The sequence below is a fragment of the Cavia porcellus genome, unplaced genomic scaffold, assembly GCF_034190915.1.
Source record: "Cavia porcellus strain 051 isolate PalLab524CR breed Dunkin Hartley unplaced genomic scaffold, mCavPor4.1 scaffold_2, whole genome shotgun sequence".
NCBI lineage: Eukaryota > Metazoa > Chordata > Mammalia > Rodentia > Caviidae > Cavia > Cavia porcellus.
In genome coordinates, this window is record NW_026947485.1 from 113,308,321 (window position 1) to 113,320,632 (window position 12,312).

At 40.3% G+C, this 12,312-nt stretch overlaps 1 protein-coding gene across 1 annotated transcript in view; it reads right to left on the reverse strand.

Annotated features, from left to right (window-relative positions):
• Positions 1–12,312, reverse strand: part of Mthfd2l (methylenetetrahydrofolate dehydrogenase (NADP+ dependent) 2 like) — a 125,525-nt gene that overhangs the window by 61,064 nt on the left and 52,149 nt on the right. Inside the window, 1 exon segment of the mRNA XM_063245229.1 lies at positions 12,092–12,093. Within this exon segment, the coding sequence (XP_063101299.1) occupies positions 12,092–12,093 (2 nt within the window).

Sequence of the window (12,312 nt, forward strand, 5' to 3'; positions counted from 1 at the left end):
CTGGGAGGCTGCTGGGCTGAAAGCAAGCCAGGTCCCCTCCCTGGTTACATGAGCTGCAGACTGTGGGGCAGATGGCTGCATGCCCCACCCTGGGAACTTCTCAGTGAACAGGACCAATCCTGCTCCGAGGAGGAAGTAGTCCCCCGAGGAGAAGTTCTTCTGAGAACATGTCTTATGGATTTGACATGGTCTTGAGAGAAACAGCGACAGGACATTAGTAGGTCACGTTGTATTTTATGATGAATAAGTATGAATATTCCAAATTACTCTCTGAATGGCCCACTCATCTTGTTTTAGATTACACTGTCCATCATTAAACGTGTTGTAATTAGAGACACTAGAATTGCATCTGCAAAGGTTCATTCATCACGCTGAAGGGGTGGCCTAGTGAACAAGAGTTTTCATCACTGTCATTCTATAAGGGAGACAGCAAGCAAATGTCCCTGACTCAGCAGCTCATCTCCTGGCTGAACTCAGTCCCAGAGACTTCACTCAGATGAGTGCAGGGTCCAGAAGGCCATGTCTGTGTAAGGTTTGCCTCTCCTGCCTTGTAGTGAAAGTTCCGAGAATGTTTACCAACTTCACCCAGTTTCCTTGTAGCATAAGCTAGAAGACCGGAAAATCCCCTGGTGCCACCTTCGAATTGATATCTTCGAGCTAGCTGCGCCTTCTTCCTCATCAGCCCCTGGAAGGCTGCCCCTCTGCTCAATGCTTCTCCCATGCAGCCTCTGCTTGACATCTGTGACTATCTCTCCTCTTTCTTCTCTCTTCTTGTAATTCCTCACTTTTAACATCAAATTCAAATCAGCCTGCTCATCCCCTTAATGTCACGAACTATTCTTTTATGAATAAATATTTCATTCTTAAGATTGCATTAACTAAATTCAATGGCAAACTAGGCATAGTTGTTCCCCAAATAGAGCTACACTACATAAATCACCAGTAACTAGCAGAATAATTTCATTTTTTTGAAAGTACCTTAACATGTATCAGCTAAGTCTGTATGGATTGGAGGAAGCGTTTGTTCCATTTATAATCTCAAAATCAATCCAGCAACATTAATTACGCAGCCACTAGTAGCCAGGTATCATTCTGAGTCTGTGGTACCTTGGTATCTGAATGCTTTTGTTTGTAAACACTTTGGTTTGCAAACAGAAATGCTTAGCAAAATCTTATTTTTCTTTGCAAAATACATCAAGTGATGAACATGACTATGGCCATCTTTCTCACACAAACACAAATATGGCCATCTTTTCCAGAATCATAGACAAATTAAGTTTGTGAACCAGGTGCCCTTGCAGCTTAAAAAGAAAACTGTCAGGCCTATCCCTGATATAGGTGACAGACAACTACAAACATTACAGTGCTTCCCTACTCTATTAAAGTGTTCCAGGACCTTACTCATTCTCTCTGAACCAACCAGTGGCTTTGCGTAGACTTGAAGCCTTTTATTTCTAATTGCATGAGTATGGTCTGATGTTCAGATTGAGTCTCTAACTTAAGCCTAAATCGCTATTTTCGGGGAGGTGGTTAAAAAGTGCTGTACAGTTAATACACATTGTTAGTCCATGAGAAACTGGAGGGAAGGGATTACTATTAGCATATGCTAATTCAGGCATGCCTCCAGATCTTCACACAAGGACTTTTCCTTTTCCTTTTTTCTTCTGCAAGTCCATTCCGAGATTGCTTCAGCGCATTCTTCACTGTCATCTCTGAAACTTCATCAATCTTTCTGACACCTCACGAACTGCTCCTCCTCTTCCTTCCGCTCTTCCCAACTCCTGGATTGGGCTGCTTCCAGTGATGCTAACACCCGGTGATGACACAGCCTGGCTCACACTGTTGCAGCTGCCTCTGCCATTAGATTGCTATCGCTGTCCTAAGGACCTGCGGCTAATTGCATTTGTTCACTTCCCACACAGTGTACCATGTGACCACCTTGGTGACACTTTGTTCCTGATGTCTGGTTATTTGGAAGCTCATTTTCACTAATTCATGCTTGTTCTGATTAATGAAGTAGAAATCAGCAATATTTAGCTACTACTCATAAAGCTTCCATCTGCTTCCCTGAAATTTCTTATTCACCAAATACATCTCTGGGCTGAGGGCAGGGCTGCCTGAGGACAGCCTCCTGACATCTGGCACTTCTGTGTCTGGACAAGTCATGACCAGGGAACCCAGGCAGGGACAGAGCTGTTCCCACCATCTTCCCTCAAAATGCCTCTGAAAGGACTAGAACGGTTTGTGGCCAGTGTCTTGTATCTAAAATCACCGTTCTCTGACCACAGCCCTAAATCAGAGGACTGTGGTGGGACAGTGTAGCACAGGACCACTGCCATCCCACCCAGGGATGTCACTCTTCCTGGCTCCTCCTTGTGAAGTGCGGGAAAGTGTGATACTTTAGTTTCCTTCCCTCCTTTTACTTTCTTCTCTCATTCCCCCTCTCCTTTTGAAACACTGTACCTGATTTAGATCTTTACAAAGGAAGCAGTAGGAAAAATTCTAGGACAGGGACAGTGCTGGCATGGTGACTCGTGAGAGCTGGCAGGCTTAGTCACAGAAGAACATCGGCAAGGCTCCCAAGGGCATGCAGCCACCCATCTGCCATTTGTTCCAATGAAAGGAAACAAAACTGGGCACAGATGTGTGTGGAGCTTTTACCCCACAAGGAAGTGCTCTCCCAGGATCAGAATGGATAAAGGGAACAAAGCAACCTGTGCCACACTGCTTAGGAGTTGTTGACAAACAACAGCGTTAAAACATAATGAAAAAACTTCATTCTGTCAAAGAGATAGAGAAGGAAGATTATCCTCCACAGCCATTTTTACACCATGTGCACACACACGTGTGTGTGTGTGTGTGTGTGTGTGTGTGTGTGTGTGAATGCAACTGTGGTGGTGTTTCACATGCCTTGATCCACAGTTTGAAGCACACTATTGCAGTGGTGGCAAACTTACAGTATGCATGCCACAGAGGGCCATTTATTGGGGTATTTTTTTTTTTTTTTTTTTTTTTTGTCTTTTGAGAGAGGGTCTTGCTATGTAGTTCAGGCTGGCCTTGAAATCACTTTGTAGCCCAGGCTGCAACGATTCTCTTGCCTCAGCCTCCCGCATGCTGATATTACAGGCATGAGCCACCATGCCCAGCTATTTATTAGTTTTGAAAGCTCTAAAAAGTTTCACCATCTCTGCTCTATTGCCTCTCATCATATCTGATTTCTGTCAAAACTTGGCATTTGCTATCACCTGAATATAGCCTTTCTGTATAATTAGGTGTATACCTTTTCTGATGACTGCTGGAAAGGCCTGTTTCTATGTTTATAAGTAGAAATTACTACTCCTTGTATACCACAGTTATAGTTGGGGTTCCAAAAATAGCTGAAATAAAAACAAGAAATTGAGTTAATTTGGTTGAAAGTAATATGAAGTATCAGTATTTTCCTCATCAAACTTGTATCTCTTCTGGAACTTTTACCCTCCCTGCATAGTTAGTAAATGCTCATAAATTCGAATTTAAAGTCTAGACATTGTCAGTAACATCTAATTGAGAAGCAAAACAGTAGGGGCTGGGGATTTAGCTCAGCAGCATAAGCGCCTGCCTTGCAAGTGCGTGGTAGTGAGTTCAATCCCTGGTACCGGTTGAAAAAAAAAAAAAGAGAGAGAGAGAGAGAGAGAGAGCAGCAAAACAGTAAAAACTCTCACCCAAGCCTTTGGGGAAAGCAGGAATTGTTAGAATCACCTACAAAGTAGAAATGCTGTGTGGCAAGGAATAAAGGCAGACATGAAGGTTAGAACTGTTTTGTGTGTTTAAAGATAAATTAGGGGGAAACTGGGGTCCATTCAGGGAACTGCTGTTTCTACTCTGACCTCCCTGGAACTGGTTCTCCTGTCACACACCCGTGGCCATCTGCCGCTCTCTGCCACTTGTAGCGTACATGAGTCCTCATCACAGCCTTCAAGACCCCACCTGAACTGATCCTGGCCACCCTCCCAACACTGTTCCCTAGGGGTATCCCTCCTAGTAGATTAAACTCCAGTTCCGTGCTCTGGAGCACACCATGTGGGCTGCTCCAGCACTCCTGTGTGTGCTCTTCCCTCTGCTTGGAAGTCTCTCCTCCCAATGTTTCCTAGATCCATGCCTTCCCTCCTTACAGATCTGTGCCAGCAGTGTTCTTGCAGGACACAGAATCCATCTCTGACCCTCACAGGAAGAGAAATTCCTTAAGGATCGTCGCAGGGGGCGCATGCAGGTGTAAGAGAAACACAGGACTACTGAGAGGCTTGGAGGCCAGAAACAGGAGGTGCTTGTGCCACTCCTAAGCCTGAGGGAAGGTGGAAGGAGCCGGGTCCTTGCAGCTCAGTAAGAACCAGAGCTGCAGGAAGCTACCAGCAGAGACACAGACATAGGAAGAAGTGGAAAGTGTGGAAAATGAAAAAGAGGAAAGAATAAACAGCCTGTCCTATCCTTCCTCTCCTCCTCCCCTGGAACTCTCAGGGTGCCCAACCTTGCCGGGAGCCAGTGACTTGGAAACACTTTCTGGGTCATGGCAGGGCAGGGTAGGGTGGAGCACAGGCTGCTAGGCAAGCAGGAAATGACCAAGGCCAGGACCCTATGCCAAAGGCAACCTCCCTGAAGAGCCCTACAGGTCTAGACGGCACCCCATGCACGCTGTTCAACCCCAGCTCAGTCACACATACATCTTTACTTGGCATCACATTGTGCTGTTGGTTTATTTCCTGTCTCTTCCTCTAAAATATAAGCTCTAGACACATGCCTTTGGCAGGTGGACAGACAGGAACTCTGAGAGCCAAGGTAACAACAGGGCCCCAGGCACACGGGCACACACATGCCTTTGGAGGACTGGTACTGACAGGAACCCTGAAACCCAGAACTGTCAGGCTCTGGGAAAGCAGGTTCCTTTGAGGAGCACACCGACAGAACCCCAGGACAGCCAGGCTTCACACAGGTGGGTACACACACATCTTTGGAGGGCGAGACCAGCAACATGGAAGTGTGTGAAGCAACAGTAGACAGCCAGCAGCTGGGCTCCAGAGAACTCCACCAATCGAAGACCTGTCCCAGCCTCCAATCCAGAGGCCAAGATGGGCTCTACACCCAGAACATGTCTGGGGTCTAACGTGGCCACTGTCACAGAACTGTAAACCCCAGAGGTATTTACCACTTTTACCCTCCCTTGTCTGTCTGTCTAGTTCTCCCTTGGCTGTCTGGTTGATGTCATCTTGTTTTGGTTTGTGTTTGGGGCTTTTTTTTTCTGTCTCACCTCTCTCTTTTCTTCTTTTTTTCTCTTTTCTTTCTTTTATTCTTCTCTTTTTCATTCTCCTTCTCTTTCTCCCTTCTTTTTCTCACTTTTTAGGTTTCTTACATTTCTTTTTTGCTTTCTTCTACTGATCTTTTTTCTCTTTCCTCAACTGCTTCTTGAATTTAAACCTTTAACTGAGTAAACTTTGTCTCTTCCCTTTCTGATTACTCCTTCACATTTTATTTCATTCTTTTCCTCTGGTATCCTTATTTCCCAAATCATGGGTGATCATCCTTTGACCTCCAGCCTTGAATCTCCTAGAGTTGACTTCAGTAATCACTTTATCCTGTCCCCTACCCATCCTACCCCACCCCAGCTCCCTGCAGAAAGTTAAATCATTCCACTAGAGGGAAAATCACTGAACACAAATACATACTATATGTTTGATTTCTTAATATAAGTTTACAGTTTGCTCCTAGGTTCAGAGGTAGCAGGTTAATGGTCACCATAGTTTGTCAGCAGTTAAGTTGTACTTGAAATTATTGATATTATTAATTGTATTACTTTAGTCAGGAAGTTATACATGTTATAGTCAGTTTTTCTCCCCTGTATTATAACACTGTGACTGTATGGGGTCATAATCATCACCACGCCCTGAACCAAAGGACTGGGTGCTGAGCCAAATAGTAACTCTGCATCGTCTACATATTGGGAAGGTAGGTTTTGGGGATGGCTATAAAGAACCATCTCATTTAGCAGACATGTTTGAAGAACAGATATCTCCTAATGAAGCCTCGACATTAGTGATAAGGCTATTTATCATAAAAAATTGGCAAGCACTAACATAGAGAAGGAAAGAAAACTTTAAAAAAGAGAAAATGACAAGATGCAGAAGCAAAATACAAGCCCAGACACCCAGCCTACTTATGACAAGCCACAATGAGACAGATGAAATTGGCAGTCTGGATTGGAGATTTAGCTCTGTGGCGTAAGCACCTACCTGGCAAGTATGAGATCATGAATTCAATCCCCAGCACTAAAAAAGAAACACTGAAACTTTCTGAAATGATAACAGAAAAGAAAAACACAAGTGGAAAAGGATATAGAGAAAATAATTTCTCAGGTACAAAAATAAATCTTGCTTAAAATCAAAGACATTAGAGAAGACACAGATAAAAGAACAGAAGAGTTTAGAAAACTGATGAAAACAAAAAAATGCCCAACATATGAAAGAAATGGAATCCAAGAAACAGATCCAATCAGAAATTCAAGAGATTGAAATCTCCACTGAAAGTATATGCAACATATTGCATTTTGGAGAGGATGGAATTTCAGATCCTGAAGACAGAATTGCAGCCAGTAATCATGAGAAGAAAGATATCTTTAAAATAGCAAGAGACCAGGAAAAATCAATCCAACACCTATAGATGAAGCAAAAAAATAAAATAAAATAAAATAAACTAACATAAAATGGATTGGGGTCAATGAGAAAGATGGAGACAGAACAAATGTCATTAAAAAAATCTTTATAGAAATAATGGCAGAAAACTTCTTAAGTGTGGATAAACAGTTTGACATACAAATGAATGAAGCATACAGGACTCCAAACAGCCAGCCATGACCAAAATAAAACTAGCTACCATAATAAAGATTCCAAAAATTCAGCACAGAACAGAATATTAAAAGCTGTTTAACAAAAGAAACAGATCACTTACAAAAGAATACCCATCAGAATCATGGCCAACTTCGCACTGCAAACCCTCAAATCAAGAAAAGATTGGAGGAAAGTATTTCAAGGCCTGAAACAAAACAACTTCCAACCCAGAAGGATGTAGCCAGCAAAACTATCTTTCCAAATTAATGGAGAAATAAGATATTTTCATGACAAAGAACTACTGAAGAAATTCATGAATACCAAACCAACCCTACAAAAAATACCGAAAGATATGCTAGACAGAGATAAAAATGACTACAGTTTCAAGAAAAACAGAAAGAAACAACCAGGAAAGACAAGCAACTAAACAGAGGGAAAAATGAAGGAAACAACAGCAGGAAAATATCATGACAAAGAAAATCCAGTACATATCAGTTATACCCATCAATGCAAATGGTCTCAACTCATCAATCAAAAGAAACAGACTGGCAGATTGGACCAAGAAACAAGACCCAACCATATGCTGTATACAAGAAACAAACAACTCAAAAAGAAATTCATAGATTGAAAGTCAAAGGATGAAAAACAATCTTTCATGCAACAGGAACTCACAAACAAGCAGGGGTAGGTATTTTATTTGCAGACAATGTGAACTTCAAGAATAATCAAAAGAGATAAAGAAGCTTATATACTTCTTAGGGGAAAAATTCACGAGGAAGAAATAACAACCACAAATACCTATGCACAAAATATAGGAGCAGCAGAGTACATAAGATAATTATTAATAGACACAAAAAATCAAACAATAACACAACTGTAACAGGGGACCTCACTAACCCATTGTCACAAAGAGGTAGATCAACTAGATAAAAATTAGCAAAGAAATATCAGAATTGAACCAAACCTGGGAACAAATGGACTTAGTGGATGTTTTCAGAATGTTCCACCCAACATCACCAGAATACACTCTCTTCTCATCTGCACATGGGATTTTCTCTAAAATAGAGCATATAATAGCCTACAGAACATGCATAAGTAAATGCAGAGGAACTGAAATTATTCCATGCATACTATTTGACTATAGTGTAATGAATTGGAAATCAATGGCTAAAGAAACCTCAAAAACTCCATAAACACATGGAAATTAAATAATACCCTTTTAAACAACCAACAGGTCACAGATGAAAAAGTTAAACAATGTCTACAACTAAATGAAAATGCAGATATAAGGTACTGGAACTTACGGCACAGTGAAAGTAATTCAAAGAAGGAAATTTATAGTGGTGACTTCTCACACCAGGAAAACAGAATGAGCACAAATACCTACTGCTGTACCTGAAGCTTCTGGAAAAAGAAGAGCAAGACAAGCCCAAATCCTATATGAGGGAGAAAATTATAAACATCAGAGAAGAAACTAATGCAACTGAGACTCAGAAAACAATACAAAGAATTAATGAATCAAAAAGTTGGTTTTTTGAAAGAATGAATAACACTGATAAACCCTTATCAAAAAGGAAAGAAAAGACTCAAACTCCTGCACTGAGGAATGAAGAGAGTCAAATCAGTATAGATCTTGTGGAAATTCAGAACACTATCAATATCTACTTTGCAAATCTTTACTTACATAGAATGGAAAACATGGAAGAAATGGGCAGATTCCTAGATATGTGTGAATTACTAAGAAGATATAAAAATTCTGATTAACCTAATATCAGTTAATGAGACTGAAAATTTAATTAAAACCTTACCAATAAAAAAAAAGTTCAGGTCTTGATGGATTCACTACTGAAAACTACAAGAAGTTTAGAGAAGATTTAATATCACTACAACTCAAACTCTTCAGTGAGACTGAAAGGGAAATAATTCTCCCTGAACCATTCTTGAAGGCAACTATTACCCTGATACTAAACTCAGACAAAGACCCAACCAAAAAGGAGAACTACAAGTTAATCTCCCTAATGAACATAGATGCAAAAGTCCTCAATAAAATACTAGCAAACAGAATGTACCAAATAATCAAGATTATACACCATGACTATGACCATCCCAGAAATGCAGGGAAGGTTCAACATGCAAAACAATAAATGTAAAATACCATAACAACAGAGGCAAAGACAAAAACCACATGATCATCTCAATAATAAGAAAAAAAGCTTTTGTCCAAGTCTGACATCATCATGAAACCCTACAGAAAATCAGACTAGATGGTCTTCACCTCAACTTGACAAAAGCCATCTATGATAAACCAACAGGTAGCATCATACTAACTAGACAAAAACTGAAAACTTTCATTCTAAAACCAGGACCAAGGACTGCAGGGGAGGAGAACAAGAAGTCAACAAGAAGCAAACTCTATTGGTGCCATGCACAGGCTGCTTGGACCAGATGCCAGCCTTTTCACATGAGTTGGAGACATTCACAAACTGCAGGAGAGGAGGAAAAGAAATCAACAAGAAACAAGTCCTTCCTGTGAGTTTGCGCCATGTGCAGGCCACTGCGAGAAGGACCAGAGAGTAGTCCTTTCCAGTGTGTGCACTGGGTGACAAAGAGAGCCAACCCTTCCACTCCTGCTGATCCAGAGGAACACAGGCAGAGATGATAGCTATTGAGATAAAATAAAACTTAAAGCTTATAGTGTTTATTGTTTCACTGAATCTTAAAGCTTGTATGTGGATCACCTATTCAAAGGATAATGATACACAATGTAGCATCTCCTTCTGAAGGTGGTGGCCATTGTTAATTCCCTATTATCTTACTTTGAAATTCTGTATCACTCACATTGTTTTGTTCATTGGGTATTATTCTGTTTTGTCCTGTTTTATTTTATTATGTCTAATGGCATGGGCAGCTATTTCAAAGACAACAATATATATTATGGTAGCCATTTTGGATTTACAATTATTTTGTTTTGAAATACTTTATTGTGTTCATTGTTTTGTTTTTATTGGCTCTATTCTGTTCTGTTTTGTTTGATACCTATGTCTGAAGGTATAGGCAGCTATTTTGAAGACAACAAGAGGATTATGGTAACCATTGTTGACTTCCTATTATCTTGTTTTTAAGCTCTGTATCACTTACACTGTTTTGTTTGATTGGCTTTATTCTATTTTATTACGCTTGGTCTTAACTTCTTTAAAATGAAAATAAAATCAGGAAGAAGACAAGGATGTCCACTGTCACCACCTATATTCAGTATAGTTCTGGAAACATTAGCTAGAGCAATTAGACAAGAGAGAAAAATGAATGGAATATGGATAGGAGAAGCCTAAATCATCATTACTTGAAGATGATATGACATTCTACATAGAAGACCCCAAAACTCTACCAAAAGACTTCTAGATTTAATAAGCAAATTCAATAGCATAACTAGATACAAAGCCAACATTCAAAAATTAATAGTATTCTGTATACAAACAGTAAACTCACTGAGAAAGAAATCAGGGAAACCTTCCCTTTATAATAGCATCCAAAAAAAAAAAAAAAGAAAGAAATACATCAGAGTAAATCGAACAAAGGAAGTAAAAGATCTATATAATGAAATTCACAGTTCTCTAAAAAAGAAAATTGAAGAAGAATATCAGAAAATGGAAAGATATCTCTTGCCCATGAGTAAGAAGAACTAACATAGTGAAAATGGCCATACTCCCAAAATTATTATACAGATTTAATGCAACCATGATCAAAATTCCAGTAGCATAGCTCACAGAACTAGACATAAATTCCTAAAATTCATTTGGGACCAAAAGAAACTTAGAATAGCAAAGCCAATTCTGGGTGACAAAGGCAATGCAGGAGACATCACAATCCCTAAATTAAAATTATGCTATAAAGCTACAGTGATAAAATCAGCATGGTACTAGGAAAACAAAAAACCATAACAAATAAAAAAACAAAAATCAGACCTGATGATCAGTGGAAGAGATCAGAAGATGCAGACACAACTCCAAATACACTCAGTCATCTCATCTCTGATAAAGGGGCCAAACACATTACTGGAATAATGATAGCCTCTTTACTAAACAGTGCCGGGGAAACTCGCTCTCTACTTGCTGAGACTAAAATTAGACCCATGTCTATCACCATGCACTACACTAGAGGCAAAATGGATCAAGGATCTAAATATTAAGACAGGAACACTAAATAAAACAAAATATTAAAATATAAACTCCATAGCAGCTGACAGTCTGTCATTAACATTGACTGCTATATTCCTAGCAAAACAACTCCTGCCTCACAACGAGAGTCCTGGGTTTCCTGAACCAATTAACAGCCCCTTTGTTATATAAAAGTAGGTATGTTTAACACAAACAAAATAATGCAACAAACTGCTGACGTACAAGTCATCTGTATGCCGGCACTTTCTAGGTTCTATAATATCATTTTTGTTCACTTTCTGTAGAATACCCCAGATAAATGTAAACTTTTTATAACAGATATATCCTCACATTATATTTATTAAATCTCTATTTTGTGTATTGAAATATGAAATAACAGAATCTCAGAACTGGAAAATAGTAGAATTCCCTGAGCCCAACCCTGTGCTCACTAACCAGGCATTTTCTGCAGTGGCCCTGAATCCAGGAGTGAAGAAGGAGGGTAACACTGCCACCGAGACCACGAGCTCACAGTCATCACAGTGGCTTACATGCTCACCATTTGAGCTCTGAAAATAATAATAATGTTCCAAAGGACAAAAAAATGCTTCTGTCATTAAAATTGGGGAAGAGTTAATAAACAATTACGCTTTCCTCCATCTCTCTAATCTTTATAGGAAGCGGGAGCTGACTGTTTCAGAAGACTGCTACAGCTCTCATTATAAGAGTGGGTTTGGCTTTGCTTCTGTTGAAGACAAAGCTCCTTTGCATTTTCTTTAAGTCACTTTTCTTCCTGGTAGACCTGGACACTCAGTCCCTCAGTTCCGACCCCTCCTGTCTTCACTAAGGAAACCCTCTCCCTGGGCTTGGACTTTGGACAGGATCTAGTCCATGGACTTTGCCCTCCAAGTGTGGACATCATACTCGGTTCTCCAGGGCAGGGATGGTCAGCAGCTATCTGTCTGTCTGTCTCTTCTTTTCAGGATGCTCTATTTTCATAAACACCACTTATGAGCTTTCTTTCCTTTCCCCAATGGCCCAATATCTTCAGTTCTTTATCTAGCTTTTGGTCTCAAAGAACACTCCTTGCGCCTAAAATGTCATCCCAAACTACTTGCATTTTCTGCGAGGAAGGGACCAATGCTCCCAGAGACACAATGGGCCAGTGGGATGAGTGCAGAGACAGGATCTAATGAACCAAGGTTAAGCCACACATATTCCTATGAATTTACCTCCCGAGAAGCTGCTCTCTCAACTATGACAGCCACTAGGGCAAGAACCACTCTGCTGATGTCTCCCCTAAA